At 35.5% G+C, this 21,561-nt stretch overlaps 1 protein-coding gene across 2 annotated transcripts in view; it reads left to right on the top strand.

The window, feature by feature from the left end:
• PRIM2 (DNA primase subunit 2) overlaps nucleotides 1–20,739 on the top strand; it is a 111,854-nt gene extending 91,115 nt beyond the window's left edge. For both annotated transcript variants that reach the window (XM_062571097.1, XM_062571096.1), the window contains 4 exons: nucleotides 1,476–1,602; nucleotides 3,218–3,300; nucleotides 15,466–15,534; nucleotides 20,215–20,739. In XM_062571097.1, coding sequence (XP_062427081.1) covers nucleotides 1,476–1,602; nucleotides 3,218–3,300; nucleotides 15,466–15,534; nucleotides 20,215–20,442 — 507 coding nt within the window. In that variant the 3' untranslated portion in view covers nucleotides 20,443–20,739. The remainder of the gene's footprint in view (nucleotides 1–1,475; nucleotides 1,603–3,217; nucleotides 3,301–15,465; nucleotides 15,535–20,214) is intronic.
• The last annotated feature ends 822 nt before the right edge of the window (nucleotides 20,740–21,561 follow it).

Raw genomic sequence — 21,561 nt, 5'->3', positions numbered from 1 at the left:
TTCCTTCTTAGGTCTATAGTTCCCATTAAAAAAAAAAAAGTGATTACTGATACAATTGTGTTGGTAAAAGTTAAAGCTGAGATTTATAAAATTGTTATTTTTTTCAAAGCATTTCATGAGAGCATTATTATTTGAGTATGTAAATGACACAGTCTTCTGATATCTTAGAATTTTAGGTTCACATGCCTTAGCTATTGGTATTTCTATAAATTTTAGTTTTTAAGAATACTGTCCTACTCATAATAAGGAAATAATCTCTGTCTTACCCCAAAAACATACAGATGAAATAAAACAGATAGGAAATGGCCTCAAAAGATCCAGGCAGGATTAAAAGAAACCAATGAGAAAATATCCAACCTGTCTTCAGGCCATGTTGTTATTACGTATGTTGTTATATAGCTAGTTTCTGCTTACTGCAAGAGCTGCTTCTCAATATAAAATAATGAGTTAGGTTGTAAAAGTAATTTCTATATGTATTAAGGCAAGTGATGTGAAAAGTATGGCTCAAGATTTCAGTGTACAGAACTGTTGAGAGGGATGTTAATTTTCTGGCAAACTAAGCAGTACATCCTGAAGCATTCAAAATTTGCTTTTCCTGTACGAAACCTGTTTAATTTTTACTGTTTACTCAAATATCTTTTGTTAAGCAAATGAAATACACATTCATCCATCTTTTGCACAGAAGGGGGAAAGGTTCCAAGGTTGTTGGGGAGAAGAATAGGTGGCTAGATCATCACAAGCTTTGTCTTTATCTTAACAGATTCACTCAAAGATTGGAAATTAAAATATTTGTGTCTTGGTATTTGGTGTTCTCTTTTTTTTCAGATCTTTTTTATATAAAAACCTAAACTTTCTTTTAGTATTACTTTCATGCTTAATTTCTAAGTATTTTTAAGAGCAAATATATCATTTTTTTAGCTCCCAGTTGTTTTACATGCAGCCGTACTACATATGCATTGGCATGTGTATATATATCTATGTGTATGTGTACATATGTAAATATCAACAGCAAGTTTTCAGTATTGCAACATCTTTTGAACTATAGTACTCACTGCCTATATGCTCTTATGTTACAGTGTATGAGATGCACATAGAAATATATGTGCATTTTCCAGAATATTATCATGGACTAATACTGTAAATGTGTGAATAAAAGATTTTAAATTGATTCTGTCCTATACATTTACTGCATCTTGTGGTTCAGAATTTTGACATATTATATTTAGAGCGATTACTGCATCAGTTTAAAAGATTTTAGATCTTAATTTAGTTGCACCTTTTCTGATGTCTGTAAAATGGGAATGTGCAAGTCCATGTAATACGAAAGTTAATGCTAACACCAAGCAACTTGATTTTCACTTCATTCTATTTTAATGAGTTTGGAAGATTTATTTTCATTACCCAGTAGTCTGTTTACAGAGCAGATAGAAACAGTGGCAAAGCATGTAAGAAGATATTCTTTTGCTTTTTTTAAGTTTGACAAAGGATATGCTTACAGCATCCGTCACAACTATGGGAAAGAAGGAAAGAGAACTGATTATACCCCATACAGCTGCATGAAGATTATCATGTCCAATCCGCCAAGTCAAGGAGATTATCATGGTAAGTTCCTAAAACAAGAAGCTTGAAAAAGAGTGGGACCTGCTACTGGGCTAGAGAAGAGAACCAAGTAAACTGCCATTTTTCCAGTGGTAGTTAGTTGAAGGATGAGAGTAATCACCGCTGTACTCTATTTTTCTTGTCTTTGGTTTTATTTGCTGAATAATACGAGGCAAGAGAAATTCAGTTTTATGCTGAAACTCTTTTTTTTTCTTCCCTACCCTTATTCCCACTTTGTGTGTCAGACATTAGAAAGTTGTATTCTTTTTAAACTTCATTTTCAACCAGGCAAATTTATTCTATTAGTATTAATCCTTTTGCATTCAGAAGGTTAAATCATGGGGTACTCTTTTAGATTCTTAGTTTCGGATTGTAGAATAACATTTTGGCTTTGCAAACTTATAAATCATGTAGCATTGACTCTTAGAGTCAAACTTTTCAAGTCTGTCAGCACTGAAGTTACCTGTTCGAAAATCATGACTTCTGTACACATGCCTGAGACAACTCAGTTACTGTGAAGGGAAACTTAATGTGGACTAAATTTCCCATGCCTTTCCGTCATTCTTAAGAAGAAAACTTAAGCAACTTGTTTTGCTGTGAAAGGTGTAATGATGAAAGCTTTTTGCTGATCCCTTTACAAAGCAGTGGTCATAATCATGGCTATGTAACATACATAATATTTGAACTTTATCTTTTCTACTGAAATCATTTTAAAAATTAGTTTTTTAAAACTTCTGTCTGTATTTAAACTGAAGTTATATTTGATGTTTAATTCTGAAATTTTCACTTCACAGCAAGCTCATGTTTTCCATAAATATATGATGCTCCATCCAGAAATTCTGTGAAGGGTTTTTGGGTGTGAACTCTGTCAAGTTATTACTTCTGTAGCCTCTTAAATTAAACACTGAATTTCATGGTTACACTGGTCTTGCACTGTTCTTTTAGATAGCATTTGATACCTTTTGACTTAATATATGTTCTGTCACAGTCTATGTTTAGATGCTTTAAAAAATGGTGGAACTGATACTCCAAAGTCTGTTAGGGCAATTTAAAATCTCCTTCTGTGTAACAAAATGTGGAAAACCTATGCTGAGTTACCATTATTTAATGAGTTAATAGAGTTATCATCTAGCACTACCTTTGTTGAGCTGCTTCTTCTGAGACCAAAAAAAATTGTTTCAGGCAGTAGGACTTTTTAAAGTAATAGTTTACAAAGGACTATGCTTTAATGACTAGTTGGCTCTTGTTAGTTCGTTTTCCCTGGCTGTTATGTGTTCTGATGTTAAAGTGTAGCTTAATATGTCATAGCTATTAAAGGTACCAGTACTATAGCTGTTAGTAAAGAACTGACTAAAATACTTTCCTAGTCAGTGAATGAGAATTGTGGCCGATTTATGTTGGGATGTTTTATGTAACACTTGAGCCTGTTATGCACTCATAACTGCACAGTGGAGTAACAATTAAAAAAAAAAAACCTTTTGTACACATGAGCAATTAACTTTTTATTAATAAGCTGTTAGACAATTAGGAACAGCTTAATTGGTCTTCTGAATGCATTTCTGTGCTAACTCCTGGGCAAATAGCCTCGTTCATGAGCTTGTTTGTTTTTTGCTGTCAGGTTGCCCATTCCGCCACAGTGATCCTGAGCTACTGAAGCAGAAGCTGCAGTCGTACAAGGTCCCTCCAAATGGAATAGCTCAGGTAAGGTATATTTTATCTGGAGCTTTCTTTAATGAGGCACTGCTTTTCACTTTTACTTTATATTTGTATAGGAATGCTATATGCAATTTGTCAGTGTGTATGTGAAATATCTCTTCTTATAAAAGGTTTAAACCAGAATCATGGCTTTCTTCCTGTAGTCCTCCCGTGTGCATGTTGATGCTTGTCATCAGGTTTATTGTTTAATATTATGAGTTGGTTTATTACTATGGTGTATACCATACAGGATTTAGTTTTGCTTCATTTTACTGCACTGTTATAATAAAGTTTAATTGAATATGGCAGTATTTTGTAGAGTTTATTTTTCTTAATTTGTACAGAATTCTGGAAGGCACTGCTATGTCAACAGTACTCATCAGCCATTGTTTTCTGTAATAAAGTTCTTAAAAATAATAATAATAATAATAATAATAATTACCGTTTGTGCTAACTTCCCATAAACAGTAAAAGGACATGAAGCTAACATAGTTTAACTTTAGAGATTTCAACAGCTTTTTAAAAGGTAACATAAAATTGAAAACCTATCTTATAGCAAGGACAATGCAGAAGTCAAAACATTTTGACATGTATGCTGAAGGACAGTCACTACTGTTAATTGCTCTAGCAAGAGGATAAGGATATGAAAAGGCATCTTCATTGGTTAGAACTCAACTTGAGACAGTTCAGCAAAAAATTACCAACTATATTAACTGCCTGGGACATATTTTAATTCTATAGGAAAACTTTTCTGCTTTTTTTCATGGAGAATATCACTGTTGCCAGTCAGGCATCAACAGGCTGTTGAACTGGATAGAAAAGAATGTGAAGGTTCCACTTTAATTAAACTCATTGAAAGGAATAATTAAGATACATATTAAGAGACAGTCATTTTGAATTTTTTATTGGTCACTTGGTCATTCTTTGCAAATTTTAGAAGTTCCTATGATTTTTTTCCTATAAATGATTTGTTGTTGTTTTCTTTTTCCTGGACTACATAAATAAGCAGTTAACTCTCTCAGATATCTGGAGTTACTGAAGATGCTTGCCTTTGGATTTTTTCCTTTTTTTTAAGTACCAAAAATTGATGCTGCTCTGAGTTTTTTATCTTGCTAATTTTTGGAAAGATCAGTGAGGGTTAACTGACAGCTTCGTTGCTCTGTGCAGGTAGGGTTCAGCTGATGTTTTCTTCAGTGCATTTGCCCCAGGGAGCAGTGTCTTTGTATTTAGTATGGTTTCTTAGCTTGCTTAATGTTATATTTTGGGGTTTTTGTGTGTATGCAGATTGGAGGTAGAGGGCTTCACAGTGCCCAGTCCTAGTATAAAAGTGAAATAATTTTGCAGAATTGCAGAAACTGATCTTTTACAGCAGAAGTAATAGTGAAGGGCTAGCTGTAGCTGACAGTCTTCCAGATGGTCAGGAGTAGGAGACAGGCTGCTTCACATACGTTTCCAAGATCTCATTCAGATCTTGTGGTCAACACTCATCATTGCTACATTTACTTGTTTGCCACGTATACATTGCCATGTATGACCAATAACAGTTCAGAATCCTTCGGTTCAGACAGTGGCTTATTAGAGTCTTAGATGCTGGTGATAGTTGCTGGCCTTCTGGTGGAGTTCTGTTTTTGTTTTGGGGGAGGTCTGTGGGAGACTAGATCTTTCAATGTCTCTGATATATTTTTCCAGCTTATAGCTGGAAAAGCTCTGATATACTTTTCCAGCATGTCCTCAAGGTTGACATTTGCTCAGACCATATCTCTTGAATCTGTTGAAACTTCTGTTAACTCCAGATCAAGGAGAGCTTCCTTAGCACTTGAAAGAGATTCCTATCTTTAATGAATGAATCAGAGCTTGACTTTTCAGCTATTTATAATAATAAATGTACATCTCTCTTGGGACTCATGCCTTTAAAACTTGTTTCTTGTTTTGTTCTAAAATTCTTCTACTGTCTTTAAATGTGACTTCATTTTGTGCACTGTTTTGCTCTATACGCTCTGGGCAAGCAAGTTGTCACAGTGAAAAAATTCCTTCTGTATCGTCAAAACCGGATCAACGTATGCACTGAAATGCTTTTTTAGTTCCCTCTGCCTGGTTTATGGTAGCTGTAAGTGCATTGTCCTGGCCTGTAGGGGCACTTGAGCAGCCATGTGCACAGGATGGCAGACTCCAGAGAGGCAGGGATTTCACATCAGTTTTTCAGAACTCTGAGCTGTCTGGAACTTGTGAAAGCCTCACATCCAGTTAATGGAAGGCAGCATACAAAGTAGCTGAATTATCAACAAGTGTATGTGTGATGGTGTCACAGGGGAGACTGAGTAAATGACAGCCTCTGGTGGATCTAGATACTGGGATTTATTTAAGAATCTGTAAGATTAGAACAATCACCGTACTTGACTATCTTGCACACTAACTTGCTGTGCCTGCAGTAATAGATTCACTCAGATCTCTACTTCATTTCCCTGTAGGAAGATCGCTGCTGGTCTGAGAAGGTTATGTAGAAAGCTGTGCAGCTGCTCGCAGTTACCAGTCTCAAGTGTTGCTGGCCACAGTCCCTGGGCATCCCCCAGTGTTCATCGCAGTCTTTCTGATTTCCAGGATCTTCTCCCACTTCCTGAATTTTTCTTTCACTGCTTTCTTTTGGGGCCTCCAAGCTTCCTTGTATCCCTTCCACAGTCTTATCTGCAGAAGCACAACATGTGATCAGCTTCCAAATTGATGGTTCTGTCTATTGTTCCTTTATTAATTGGAAGTCATGATATGTCTCTTCTCGTCCAAATGTTATCAGCATTTGAAACTAACCCATACTGGCTGCAGCTAGCAAGTAGCAGGCTTGTGCTTTAGAGTTCAGAAGTTCAGTTGTGGACATTCAACCCCCCCAAGCACATACCCAACATTATCTGCTGCTTGACAGCATTCACATTTTAAACTATTTTTGCCTACCACAAGTGGGTGGGTGGGGGAGGGTGCATGATTCCTGTTTTTCTCTTAGGAAATGATTGGTCTTTCAGACAAAGATACTGTTCTTTTGGTGTTGGAGTGTAGGACTTACCCATCAACAATTCATTATTAGGGTTCTCCAGTTATTTAGCAGACAACTTGAATAAATTGCCTATCTCAGCCCTAAATGGGAGATCCAATCCAGAATGTTTTTGAGAGTGAGATCATCCCCTGACAGACCTTTTTTTTTTCACCCAGATCAATACGAGGTGTTGACAGATTTGCTTGAGAGCACATCAGCATATCAATGAGAAAGTAGCTCATTGGACCCAATTCCTCATAGCTTGGCTGAAGTAGGTAATGTGAGGATTGTATCTATAGCCTCTATTTTCAAAGTTCAGCTGTTCCTAATTTTCCTCACATGGCTAAGCAATTCGAGTTTTAGGATTTTCTCACTTTCTTTTCCCCAAATGCATACCTAAAGTTCATATATTCAATCTGAAAAGTTCCTTCTTTTTATACTTAGAGTTTTGTAGGTTTAATTATTAATAAGTAACTTTTCTACAATTTTAAAAGTGGATAGCAACAGCTCATCAGATCTCTGTGGAAGTAATTATTCTCCACCAGAGCCTGTGTGTGTGTTTTGTGTGTGTGGAAAGAATTTAATCAGATTATCACAAGTGGTAATATGGTCTATCAGCTTGTTACCCTGTGCAGAAGAGATGACATACTATTTCCAGACTCCTCTCTCCTGTATTGCTTTCTGTTCCCTGGACTTGGATCTTGTCATTGAGAAGAACTAGATAAGTCTGTCTTCTGCAGTTTTTTTTAGTCTATGAGTATCTATTAAGAAATGTCACCAAAGGAGAACCACATCAAAAGACAACCAAAGAAATGGAATATACCAAACTTAATCCTGCTTAAATAGCATCTTGGGTGTATGGACTCTAATTTCTGTATTGTCCAGGTGTGACTTCTAACTATATTGGAACCTATTTGCGGTTTTGGGTAACTTATCACAAATATAGAGAATATTTTCTCCAGGTGAGAAAATGGTCGAAAATGATTTGCAAAATGAATCTGTTCTAGATGCATTGAGATGTTGTTTCTGACTTTCTGGAAGTGGCTGTTGGAATGGGATTCATCACACCTAAATTTAAGGGTGCATACAAAGGTGAACGTTTACATCTTGACAGGAATATTTTTTGTGCATCCATAGACTTTTCTCAACCATTCTGGACAACTGGATATGAATAAAGACAGAGGAGTTCTTTCTGGCCCTGACTTGGGTGCTCCTGTCAGTTTACCTTCTACAGGGAGTGGCAGTGTCTTGGTAGAACTTAAGACAATTCAGTGCATGTCCAACTGTTTGCATCAGTTTGGCTCATCATGCTTAGGCATCAGGGGTTATTCTCTCATATGACATCCAGGCAAGCCCCTGGATGAAGTCTGAGCCAAAGCAACTCAAGCTGTTTATTTACCCAACTGTTTCCCAGCTTAATTCTCCTTGATGGTGATACTGAGGGAGCTGCGAGACTCCCTGCAGTTGTGACAAGTGTCAGACCATGTGATTATTACTCTTGTACTTTCCAGGTTAGTAGTGATGCGTGTCTCTCTCAGCAGCTAAGGAGCTTGCTTCAAGGACTTGGAAGCTCAAGACTTACAGTTACCTGCTGAGTGCAAATTACAGCATTCTGGAAGTCATATTGACAGGAAATGCACTCAACCTTTCATTCCCAGATCGGTTTATCCCTTCAGCTTGTTTACAGCAGATATAATACCACTATCATGTTTTGTATCAACAAATAAATAAAAGATCTGTGAAACCAATGCAATGAGTATGAAACCACATACATATTAGCTGCTTGTTGTCCCCATGTGTGAGTATGTAGACTTACGTATTTGATGGAACACAAGCAGTGTGGTATTGTATCTTAGAAGTCATCTCCCATGAATGGGACACCCAAAATTGAACTATTCATTCCAGAATTTAACAAGAAGTGCCAGTATTTCTCTTCCTGTGATGGACAGATTGTGGGACTGCTGTTGGATTCTCTGACTGGGGAAGTTGTTCTGTGGTTTTCCTCTTGATGCTTCTCTTCAACAAGAATGATTCTGCTGGCACAAAAAATCCAAGGCAGTTTTGGTGCCAGGTGTTTTTACTGTGGAATCCTAAGAATCTGTCACTATGCTGAGACCTTCTTGTTCTAAGTTATGGTCAAGTGTGCTGTCTATATCTCAACCCTGTTTGAGTTACTTAAAAGATATCTTAATATCAGGAAACAGTATGCTGCATGTAACTTGAGGTCTAGGATGCAGGTTTTTAACATGTTCTGTGTCAAAACCTAAAGCTCGAAAGTAACCAAAAAACCACCCACTGACAAAAATATCCTCTGACAGCCTACTTTTGTATTATTGCTCTAGAAATATTTTCCCTTGCCCCTGGAGAATTTTGCCCTGATCTCAAGTAACTTCGTGGTAGTGCTTTTGTAAGCTTTGATGGTACCATTTAAATTAATAAGTGATATTTTATTAATTAACTGTTATTGATATTTTTTGATTGAGGCAAACTTCATCTGATACCATTTTATTATCATATGAAATCTGATGCATTGAAGTTCCTTAAAATTTCTTTTAGCTATTCCAATTTTAAATGTTATCTTCCTTTACTTGTGGCTAAAATAAATAATAAAAAAATTAATCCTGTGGGACTGCATATTTAGCAATTTAACTCTTTTCCAAAGATTTGCATTTTTAAGATGCTTAGAATACAGTTAATTTGAGCTTTTGTGGATGGATTCATACCCCGGTAAATCAATTCCATAGTAAATAAATCGTGACCTAAAACTCAAATCCTAAAATGGAGTATCATTACACATTATACTAAGAAATTTTTAAGGTGTTAAACCTTTAATCTAGAAATTGTAAATCTTTTGAATGTTTTCAAGTCGTAGCTTAAAAATCTTTGCTCACTGTCCAAAATCTTTCAGGCACTTATTGTCTGTACTGTGTTGAAATTTGTAAATGCTTTAAAATGATTGAATCTTTCAAGGTGTGTGGTGTAGAAGTTTAAAAGTAACATTATTTCAAGGAAACATTTTAGAAAAAAAATAGTCTCCATTACACTCTGGTGCAGGTTTGTCTAAATATGAACGCTAAAAACTGCCAAGCTTTTTTCGTAGGTAGGAAATATTTATTGATAAAGACACCATTCAGTCTTGTCTCTTTTTTTTGAGAACTATATTTGTGTTTTAGGAATTTTTTTCCTTTTTTTATCTGAAATTACACCTTGTCGGATTTATTGTATAGACCCTATATTTTGACACTATACTTCACTTATGATTTTTTCAGCTAAAATGTGTGCATTGTTTAAGTGTTATCTATTTGGTTTATTTTTCAAACATGACCATGCTTATTGATTTCACTAGGACTACTTTTGCTTACAAGCTAAGCAGATAATTGTGAATTTTACTGGTCAATACTAAGCCTTCCTTTCTCTTATTAAAACCACTGCATATTCTGGCTACTGTTTGATATAATGTGGTCAAACACAGATTTTGGTCAAACTTGTGACCTTTCTAATGTGTTTTTACTGGTGCTGTGGTGTTAGTATTACTGGACACCATCAATGGGTAGAATACTGTAAAGTAGCCATTAACATGAAATGGGTTAAGATTAATTATTTGAAAATTTTGAGTGATAGTATTTTGGAGTACTTTCCCAGTCTTCAATTTATTGCTTAAAAGCTGAAACAAATAGATTAGAGATGTGAAGGTATTTTGGGCTATTGTCAAATGAGATTGTAAGGATAAGAAGGCTGTTTGTGATTTAATAAGAGTAGACTGTTCAAAAATCTGATTTAAGCACGATGGTAAGAAAAAAAAAAATCTAACTGTTGAACTTCCAGACTGGTGAACTGGCTTGTGTCAGTGAAACAAATTAATAACTTGAAAAAGAAGCCTTTAGAATGCAGGTATGCAGAAACACTGAAAAGCATAGCTAATATGTTTGATGAAAAAAAAAGTCTGTAAGAAAACACAGACCTTTTAGAATATGCACATGGATTTTATAATATATAGAACAGTTGAAAATACATTAAGTAGACATTAAATTGGAAATTATTAAAGATTGAACTGGAAAATAACTTAAAAGTTTGGATTTAGTATTTGAACCACCATAAAGTTGAGTGCTGTTGTTTATTATTCGGTAATATGCCTTTTAGAATAAGATAATATGAAAAGGTGAGTAAAAATGTATGTTTTTTTCTCTTGTTAAGAGATGAATTGTATTAGTTTCAATGTGTCCAATTTAGGGTCTTTCCATGAGCAGTTAATCAGTGCAACTGGATGCTGGTGCTCTGGAAGGAATTCGCACCCTCTATTCGTCACTGCTATTGAGTTTTCATTCCTTTCCTGCTGCTGGCCCCACGGCTATATGATAAAATGGATGAAAAAGCTGATCCAAGTGTAGGATCCCAACCTGGGGAAGGGTGAGGAGGAAAAAGATTCATTTTTGTCATGTCATTACGGCAGAGATGGCAGGAATGTGAGGCCAGAATTAAGGGGAAGGCAAGTAAGGGTCTTTATTTCAGTAGCATCAATTTATGGTGGATTAAACTGCTTATGAAATTTATATTTAGAAGGGAAAGGAGGGGGAAAAAGCACATACAGGAAAAGTCACAAGGATATACACAATTCAGGATAAGAAAATAGGGAAAAGAAAAGATAGAACATATGAATGTCTCCTTTCATTGTTCTTAAAACAGTTATGCTGTAAATTTAGAATGTAAATGAAAGAAAGACTTCAGTTTTATTTTGTGACATAGTTTTTCAGATGTTTGCTTGCATCCCTGATAAGAGTTCAGGCTTTGCCTCAGCATTTCCTTACAGAACAGGAATATGTGTTTCTCTCTCTTGTGTAAGAATCTATCATGTGTCTTTTAAAATAAGTAGCTGTAAACTCATTCAAGATTACTCAGTTAAATGAAAATGTCACTGAAAAATAGATGCAACTTTCTTAATCATAAAATGAACATTTTTAGTACTTTTAAGAGTACATGAAATCTGAAAAGGAAAAATCTGCTGCAGCCGGAGTTAATGCACATGATGTTCACACCACTGGCTTTAAGCAGTGGAGTGTATAAAATTTAAAAAGAAAAGAACCAAAACAAATAAATCCCACCCTCTGACTCCCCCCAAAGCATCTCCTACCAAGCAACCAAAACTGACTAGTGTTAGACCTGTTTACTTTTAAAATGATTAATGGTGTTCAGATTAACATGTGTGTCTTCATATAATAAGGTTGCCCAGATTTACTTTAGCAAATTTAGTCACAAACAGACATGTTCTTTTTATTCAAACATTCACTAATTTCTTTTGTTAGGTTTTTAGTGAGTTCCTTACTGATGTATTGAAAAGAGGGACTTAAGCCTAGAGAGCCTACACATTGAGTGAAAAATAAGTATGGATATTTTAAGAGACAGTAATAACATTTCATCCAGGGATGTTGAGTACTTCTTATTTTTACCTTTATAAAGTTGACCTGAGTACAATCAGGCGTTGTTGCTGGACAGAGCTTTTCACTGCTGTTGTGATGCAAATCACAGTGTCTATTACAATGACCTAATATTATCATGTGCAAAGTTGAGTTCAAATACTCTTGAAATGAAAAGAGTGGAAGAGTGTGAAAGGAGCAGGAGCTTTGGCAAAGCTCTAACACTTGAGTCTCTAGACTACAAGTGAGTTTGAGGGAAGATGGAATGAAATCTGACAAAACGGCACTATGCATGTATATATTGTATAGAAAGAAACCTAAAATTTGTAGTGGTCAGCTTAAAATATAAATGAAATATCTAAAAGCAGCAAGAAGGACATATGCCTCGTTATCCAGGAGTTTAGCTCAGTTGGTTAGAGCATGGTGCTGCTAATGCCAAGGTCGTGGGTTCAGTCCCCATATGGGCTATGCTGAGGGTTGGACTAGATGACCTCCAGAGGTCCCTTCCAACCTTACCATTCTAAGAAAGTGAAGGGCATTGTGGAACTTTTGGGAGAAGTTATGCTGAGGTATAAACTGACCTGAAACTGAGAGAGAAAACAATCCCCCAAAACCTCAAGAATGTGTTCAGATATGTTCCAGCAGTTGCACCTCAATCATATCTTCAGTGACCTTTGAAATAAAATGAAGGTTAAAATCACAATTAACTTAAACTATAGTAGAAAGACTGTTTTTAAAAATAGAAAGTAATCCAAAAATTTTCAATAAAACAAACTAACCTTGAATAAGTGAAAGTAACAGTAGGTAATTACAGAGCCCAAACTATCCAGCTATGCAACGTTGTGGTTAACATAAGCTGAAGATCTAGGAAGCAGGTGGCTGTGCACAGCTGCTGTGCACCGTCTTAACCTTATTAGTAGTCAGTAAAGCAAAATCGGAAAAACAAGTTGCAGATGGCAGCAAAAGAAAAAACACATAAGAATTAACGAAAAGAACATCTCTCAGAAGCAGATTAGTCCTCAAGTATCTAATGTTACTTGCAGAATAAAGCAATTTAGTGCAAATGTCTGAATATATGTAGAGGAAACTGCTGCTATGACTTAAGATAGTTTGAGTGGAAGTCTGTTTCTGGATAACACTAGCAGAAAACAACTATAAGCATGCTTACAGTTGTGCTTACTGATGGATGGTGTTTCTGCTGCCCGTTAGACTGGAGAGGAAATGCACTCTAACTGCTTTCCCCTGCAAGAGTCACAAATGTTTGTTGTCTTTTTTATTTATCCAGAACTCTTGATGAATATGTAGGAAGACTATAACTTTTTGGCCTCTACCTGTCAGTTAAATTTGATTGAAATTGGCCAACCAGCCAGAACTGGCTTCTGGTCTGTTCCGGCCTGAATGCTGGATGGAGCACCCTATCAATGTTGAGGAAAAAAACACTTTGAAGAACAGACACACTGGAGAATGCTGGTAGAGTTTCTCTCTCACGTTATTATCCTCCAAGACTGATGTTTTCATTAGTGGTACAGCTGAAAAATTGGTGTGGCAACATAACACCAGTCTCAGAGGTCCAAAAAGGAGTCTTTGATAGAGTGAGATGATAGTTCTTTGGTGAAACTGCAGTGTAGCTGGCCAATAAAGGCTGAGGCACTGTAGGTTCTTAAAGAACAAATGTGAAAATTATTTTGAAGTTCCTCAAGGCAAACTTTGATATGGTCATTCTAGCTTTTGTATGTGTCAGCAGTATCAATTCAATGAAACCCTCTTCTCCACCTTAAAGATGGATCAAGATTTACCTAAAGATGGGTCAAGATTAATGTAAGGATGGATAAAGGCTTAAATGGGCATAGTTTCAGAATAGTTTATCCTGAATAATTGCTCTTACAAAACCAGAGTTTATAAGTGCCCCTTTATTCTGTGATCACATGCTGTGTCAGTGGTGCTTTTTTGGAAATCTGTCACTTGAAGTTTACATTTCCCCCCTGAACTGGAAGAAGAGACAGCAATAGTTTTATCTGAAATCCTGTGAATCATTGTGAGCTAGTAAATCAGAACTAGCTTTGATCAGTTTTTGTCTTTTCCCCTCTTCATCCTGCAAATGTTTCTTTCAGCTAACTGAGACATAGTTTTTTTGACTGTTATTCTAAAAAGTATGAAAAATATATTTGGACATCATGGCTTTTTGATACAGTGAAAATTGGTTGCAACAATCTGAAATTTTAATTTTTCCGTTTAGATACTTATAAGAGTAAACTTGTGATGCTAGGTTTTTTGTTTTGTTTTTTTTGAAAGTACATACAAACATACAGTTTGGTTAGCATTGAGCTAAACATTGCTCTTTTGCATAGCATTTAAATTTTACTGTAAGGGAAAACAGGAAAATTTAAGGTGAAATGTAATGGATGTTCTAGATAGATGTAATAGAAGTTCTAGAACACAGGAGTTTTCTTCACTCCTTGATTCCTTAATGTGACACTAATTTAAGTCACTTCCCAAGGGAGGGAGATTTAAAAATATGTTTTTTTATAATGCTAGATCGTAGACATTATTGCCTAGCTGGCCTTCATCTTGATATTTTACAGAGGATTTAACAGGAAGTGGCAGGACGTGTAGAAATTTAATCAGTTGGGCTATAACAGAGAAACAATGCAGTTAAGTACTTTTTTTGGCAGTGTGGTGGTGTTTTATCCATTCAGCAAATGCAGTTTATTTGTACATCTGTCAATAAATACAAGGTGACATCCAGTAATGAGGACAGCAGGAATTTAAGCTGGAGTGTATTGCTATGTTTGACACAGAGGTCAGCCTTGGGAAAGGTGCTCGAAATTAACATTTCTTGAAAATTATTTTTCTCTCCATTGAAGTTATCTTTTAATTCCAGCAATTTTCTCCTTTTGATAAGCAGAGAATATACATTTTGATTATATAAAAGGAGGGAGGAGGCAATGAAACTTCAAAAATTTCAACTGGCATTGCGTTCTACTGATAAGAATGGGATTTTATGCAGCACAGAAGAGATTACATGAAGTAGAATTGGGAAGCAAATTGTATTTACAAAACATGGTGTGATTTTCCTAATAGGTGTTCAAAACAGGCTATTCACTCAAATATTCTGCTGAGCTTGACTAGAAATAACTTCATTTCATAAAGTACAAGTCTGATTGAAAGTAAAAGCATTCCCCTCCTACAGATACTTGTCTAAAGGGTCTGCATTAAATTTTCTTGATGGGAGTGCAGTAGTATTTATTTTGCATCTATATGAACTGGTAATGTAGATAAAATAAAAATATGAATAGTGCACTTGATTGCTCCATGCTTCAGCCACTTGAATTACTAGGTTTATATCTGCAATTATGGAAGAGATGTTGCAATATGATAGTTTGACAATAACTGTCAGAATTATATTATCAAAATATATATTCAACTTATTTTTGAAGTTAAGAGTAGTGAAATTACAGGTTAAGGAGCAGGCGTATCTTCCTGTTTTTTTCATGTTTTTAATGGAGACAAGATATATTTAAAGAACTATAGTACCTCTAAATGTTGTCAGTTGTTAGTAGGATGCACAAATGTCAAAAATTTCATGCATCATGAATTTCTCTGCAGTATTATACGCATGTTTCTCTCTTGTGAAATACCTTGTCACAGTAAACTGTAAAATATCAGGAAGATTTAGAATTCTGTGGCTGTAAGCGTATGCTGCTTCTGAATCCTTTACATTTTTCCCCCTTTGTATAGATCCTGGAATTAGTGAAGGGCATGCATTACCAGCTGGCCTGTCAGAAGTACTTTGAGTTGACACACGATGTAAGTATCTACTAATTTTTGTTGAACTATAGTCAGTGTCTTTGTCTTTAGGAAAGCCTTGGAAACCGTGAATGGAAGGCAGAGACTCTTTGCAGTTTTAATATCCATTATTAGCTGTCTGTCCTGTTCGTTTTCACTTCAGTGATTTCGAATATATTTCAAATATTTTTATAATGGCCTATAAGTTTGTATATCATGTATTACTATCCTGTATGTTACAATATATAAAAGGTTACGCTTGCTTCCTGAAAGCGTCAATGCAGTTAAATTTTGTCTATTTCAAGCGTTTAAGTTTTCAATATCCTGCTTTTTAAACAAATTGCATTTTTTAATTCGTAATACAAGTATGTTTTTGGAAATGTACTTTAAACAAAGTAAGCTGAATGTATCTAATTAATACAGCCCAAACTCTAATCTTCCAGGCCTTATAGAGTTGGCATTGTTAACTTTTGCATGATATTTTTAAAATTTGATTATATGTGATTAGTTTTTAATTCAAGATAAACCTTCTCAGAGCTTCCTCATTTGCTTAACAAGTGCAGCCTTCCATAAAATATTTAATTAAGATCCTCCACAAAATGGAAAGATGGAGATGGACTGCTGTAGTCTCTTACATGATTTCTTGATTGAAAGAAAAAAAATCACATATAATTTGAAATACAGGTAATATATGTCCTATGTAAGGCTAAGTCAGTAGAAATAATACTTTCCCAGGATGATTGTGGAGCTCAAGGTCAACACTAACCAAAAAATAAATCAGCACCTAAAGGTCTATTGCATTTTAAGAAAACTGTTTCTGTTTTATGGAAAATTCCAGAAGAATGTTGTTGTTTGTGCTACTTGCACAAATAAAATCATCTGTCTGCGTTGCAGCTGATGAAGCTGTTACCCAGAGACAAGAATTTGATTTATTTGTCCTATTCCTGTTCTGATTTTATTCATCTCATTCAGAAATGAAACTCATCGCACAAGACCTCCATCCTGAAGAAGGTCACCAAAATATTCGAAAGGCAAAACGAAGCATTATGATTGTGTCCATTTTCATGGACACTATAACTTTCAACAATTATGAAATATTCTGCATAAATTAGATGTAAATTTATGTGTCTAGGGTGTGAGGATATTTATTTTATAGTCATCTTTCCAAGCCACAAGCACAATTCCTTTTAGTAGCAGGCATTCCTTAATAAGAACCATGATTTTTTTGGAAGAAGAAACACACCCATCTCTAGATGAAGAGCTTTCTAAAAGTACTGTTGTCTCAAAGACATGTCTTCAGTTTCACCTCCGGTGACAAAACTCCAGGTAGTAAAAATTATGTCAAACTGGGTGCTTTTTCATTTCTAAAAAAGTATGTTTTGTACACTTGGGATAACTTACTGTTTTCTAAATACTTTTGTGAAGACAGTCTGACATGAAGAGGGTTACAAATGGAGGATTGGGAGCATTGTCCATACAGTAAATCTGACCTTCCCTGGAGAAATACAGTATGTTCAGGGTTGTCCCCTCCTATTGTTTACTTTTTAAGGTGGCTTGAATGGCTTGAGACAATAGTGCTTTGATTTTTTTTCTTCTGTTTATTACTTTTTTCTACAGTCTTAAGTAATCTTACTGAAGTCTGCTTATTTTACTGAAGCTTGTTCAACAGAAAGCAGTACAATGACTTCAACCCTGCTAGAGGCAGAACACTTGATCCTTCCTGAAATATAGATCAAACAGGAATATGAGCTGATATAGACAAAATCAACCTCATCTACCTTCAAATAGTTATTTCTGAGCTGTTTATTCTAGTCTTCATTTTATTTAAAAGAGGATAGTGGTTGTATTCTTAGAACCTCTTCCAGTTGGGGGAGCGTACGCAGGAGGTGATGACAGCGATCCCTTGCTCACCAGTTAGATGTAGCTAACACATACTATTTACTGTAGCAGTGTAATTGTGCTACATGGTTTTTCTGTACTATCAGCTGTACCATTACCAGCTGTCATTTGGAAAGTTCTTGGTTAAAACCCAAAGATACTATAGCTGCAAAGTAATTGCTTCAACTTTTTTTGAAACAATATTTGATATGACAGAAATATAAAACTAGAGTGTATGTGAAGGTCAATATGTGCAAAATGTGTTGAATCCAAGAAAAGTCTTGCAATAGTATCATTTATTAGATGGAAAAGGTGGTTCTGTCTGAAGTGTCAGGCTGTTCTGTTTGGATCAATAAATGTTATAAGCTTAAATTTCTGATTGCGTTCTGAATGCAAGAAAATGCATTTTTCTTTGGACGTGGTGGAATCCAGATGGATTTACAAGTGTGAATTGATAAAACTTAATCTAGCCTCTCTGTTTCTGGTAGTCTAATTTTTAGATGCTTACACCGGAATTAATGAAGAAGCTTTTAAAATAGGTTTACTTTAATCTATGTTACTTATACAGCATTGTAAAATGATTTTAAAGTAACATGAGCAGTCTAACTAAAAAAGCAAGGAAATTTGTATATGCTCTACCTCCATTTTTTTTGTGGTCAAACTTGTTTGCCTTGTTATAGCCAGAGCAGATTCTTTCTGTTTGGAGAAATATTCACTGAACTTTCTTCAAAATCATGCAGAACTGGAATTACTGATGCATCACAATGTCACAAATGAACAAAACTTGACTCTCAAAAAAGATGGTAGGATGAATGTGCAGAATTCTCTTAAAACAGCACTGTCCAAACTTCATGCAGCAAAGTTTTTAGTGACGTTCAAATTTGAAAAGGGGAAGTGGTATATAGAATCATATTACACTTTTAGCTAAGAATCTGTGGGTAGCTTTCAGCCAAGTACCTTCAGTCATCTCAGGAAACACTGCTGTAGGCTCCATTTATGCCATGAGCAGCTTCTGCAGCTTGTTCTGGTTTGTTGGGGAGGGAGAAGTTTTAGGGTAAATTTATAAGACTTACAAAATGAATCCTAAATTGGTCTGAAGAAAACAGATTTTTTTTTAAGGATAAAAAAAATAGAGCTAATTAAAAGTTTCTTCTAAGAAAGCTAGCTTTTCACTGTACTGCTTATTTTTAAACCTTTTTTGGTGGAAAGAAGTAATTTAGTTCACATGCAATGGAAATTAGAGCATGAATGAAAGCTATCTGGATGGAACTCATCCAGATAAGACTGAAATGAAATTCAGTGGTAGATTTAGTTTTTCTTTTTTTCTTTGCTTGCTTGCTTGTTTGTGTCTTTTTTTTGGGGGGGGGGGAGCATCCCAAATTAGTGTGCTAGGCCTGCCGCTCGTTTTTAAGATTTTATTCAGTGAAGGTCACTTCTTACAATTATTAATATTTTTATTGAATTAAATTCTGACATGTATTTATTCTGACTATATATATGTATACACACATGCACACACATACACACAGAGCCATGGTTTTGATAGACTAAGATATACTATGTTTATGCATTTAATGAGGATTCCATTTAGAAAGCACATTGACTCTGCTTCATGATATTCAAAAATGCCTGAAATTTAAGATAGTGTTTTTTGGCATGTTACATCAGATGTGGTATATGTCCTCAGGTGATGTTTTGTGTGTATGCACAGTCATTTATTGTGCTTGAATCAGCCCCACCCTTCCAGGAAAACGGGAAAATACTAGAGCAGAAAATTGCCAGTATATGGCTCCTAGTCGTCCTTGGTTTTTTGCCTCCCAGGTTTGGGGATTTTTCTGGTGTTGTATAAAAGCAATGTGATTCTCAAAATTTGTATGGTGTTCACAGAGACTGGTGGGCAGGTATCAAGTGTAGGTAGCCTGAATGAAATGGGAAGCCCTTTTTATATAAAGCTATTCACACTTCTGAGCTTCTGAAAAGAGATGCAAAGGTTGTAACTGAGATCATGGTGAATATGTTAGAACAGCTCATTCTTAAAACTGAAAGCTTTGTTGATTTGATATATTTGGTAAGCATTAATTGAATTTTCAATTGCTGAATAGCTGTGGGGCTGAAAGAATGTGCCTGCTCAGTAGAAAGGAGCAGTAAACACGTGCACATTATACTAGCTTTTGGTATTCTTCTCCACTGGGGGGGGAGGGAAGCCTGAATATTCTTTGGTGTTGATTGTGCATCCTGTGGATGGTGATCTTTGTGGTGATGAAGCAGAGATTAGCTTGATCTGTTGGGCTTTTGTTAGAGCTTGCTGCCTTGTAAATATTTATTGCATTTGAGGCTTTTGGGGAGCATTAGGAAAAGATGTGAAGTTTTCCATTCACAGCATTGTATTTATATTTAGCATCTAGGTTTATATTGTGCAGAGCTTTCTGCACAAAAAAAATATAGTCTCTACTACTGTTTGCTGTCTAGACTTTGTTGCAGTCTTTCTCTTTGGTAGGCAAATGCTGCTTTAAGGTGTAGTTGCCCTGAATTTGTAAAGGGCTGCTATTTTACCTATATTGTTTAATATGTTCTGTTTTTTTAACTTCAATAAACAGTGTAAAATAATGTTTTTGTGCTAAAGCAGTAGTTTTGTTCCTAATATGAACAAAGAAATTTTATGATAAAAATAAATCTGTAGTAATATTTTCAGGCTACTAGTATTGACAAACCGGTGCTTTTCTTTAAACTTCTGTGCTTACTAAATCACTAATTAAATTTATTACTGAATGATAAAAATGAGTTTTTGAGATAAAATAATGTTTCTTTTCATTTTATGTGCAGATTGATGACATTGGGTTTTCTTTGAATCATCCGAATCAGTATTTTGCAGAGAGTCAAAAGTTATTAAGCGGTGGTAGAGAACTGAAGAAAGAGCCAAATCATTTGGGAAACTCTCAACAAAAAAGCAGTGGCCAGGAAAGCATGAATTCAAATTCTGCTCACAGTTCTTCAAATACAACAGCTGATGCAGAACTGGAGGAACTGGAGGCATACTTCGCTGAAGATTAAGCAGCTTTGCAGATTTTTTTCTTATTCTTTCCCTTCTCTAGCCAAATTCTTCCTTATAATAAGGAATATGCACTTGTATACCTAGAAGACAGAAGCGTTCAGTGCTTTGAATAGGCTGATGAAAATGAAGAAAGATACTGAAGTTGTAATTGCATCCAGTACTTTTGCTGCTTTAGATTACTGTTATATAGAGCATGTTGAAGGAAAAGAATTAAAATTACTTCCTAAATATCAGGTATTTTTGGTCTAGTTTGTTTTCTGGATGGTGTTCAAAGTGTTTAATTTCTTTTTCCTATTTTATGGTCACTTTTATCTGATTCTTAATAAATAAAATGCAAAATGAAAGCTTGTAGCATTTTCTTTTTAGCTGTATTTGGTAATTCTGATCATTAGGTAGGAGTTCTTATTATGTGATCAAAATTACCTTCTGGTGGAGCCTGTTTCTCTCTGTGTGTTATGTGGGGAGCTTAGAAATATCAGCTTCATAATTTAGGCGCTTTGACATTAGGTTTTTGGAGACTGTTTTAGTATCTTAAACAGTGCATAAGTAGAATGAAGAAAGTAATCCAAAAGGTTGACACTCCCTCCAATTCACTAATCTTGTAGGAGCTAAAAATTCACTAGGGAATATTCCCTTTCAATTTTAAAGTTTCCTCAATGTCTGTGCATTGCTGGAGCCTTCTTGTATGCTGCTAAGCTACACAGCAGCCTGAACAAAGTTTTAGTCGCTTAAATTTCATCCATTGCTCAAAAGCTGAGGTCACCTGACACACAAATAGCATTAAATGTAGTAGCTGCCACTGTGGGTCAGGTGGAAGTTTTAAGTGAAGCTAATATTTTGTTTTGCACTGGTGGAGTTCTGTCCCAGGAATTTGCAGGACTGGAGTTTTACTTTGTCTAAAGTTGAAGGAGTTGCAAGTCAATGCTTCACCTTTGCTGGAGAATGACCTAGCTACCAGTATAGCCCTTTAAACAAATAAATACGATATTGGCATTGCTAGTACAAGCCTGCAGGCTTGGTATTAACTCTGCAAGGCCTCAGTACTAAGATTTATTTGGCTTGCTTTGTCTAGATTTCTCTTGCCTACCTGGAGCTTTGTTTTAGCCTTTAAGCTGTAA

Source organism: Rhea pennata, chromosome 3 (genome assembly GCF_028389875.1).
Source record: "Rhea pennata isolate bPtePen1 chromosome 3, bPtePen1.pri, whole genome shotgun sequence".
In the NCBI taxonomy this organism is placed as follows: Eukaryota; Metazoa; Chordata; class Aves; order Rheiformes; family Rheidae; genus Rhea; species Rhea pennata.
This window is presented reverse-complemented; position numbering and strand designations above follow the sequence as displayed.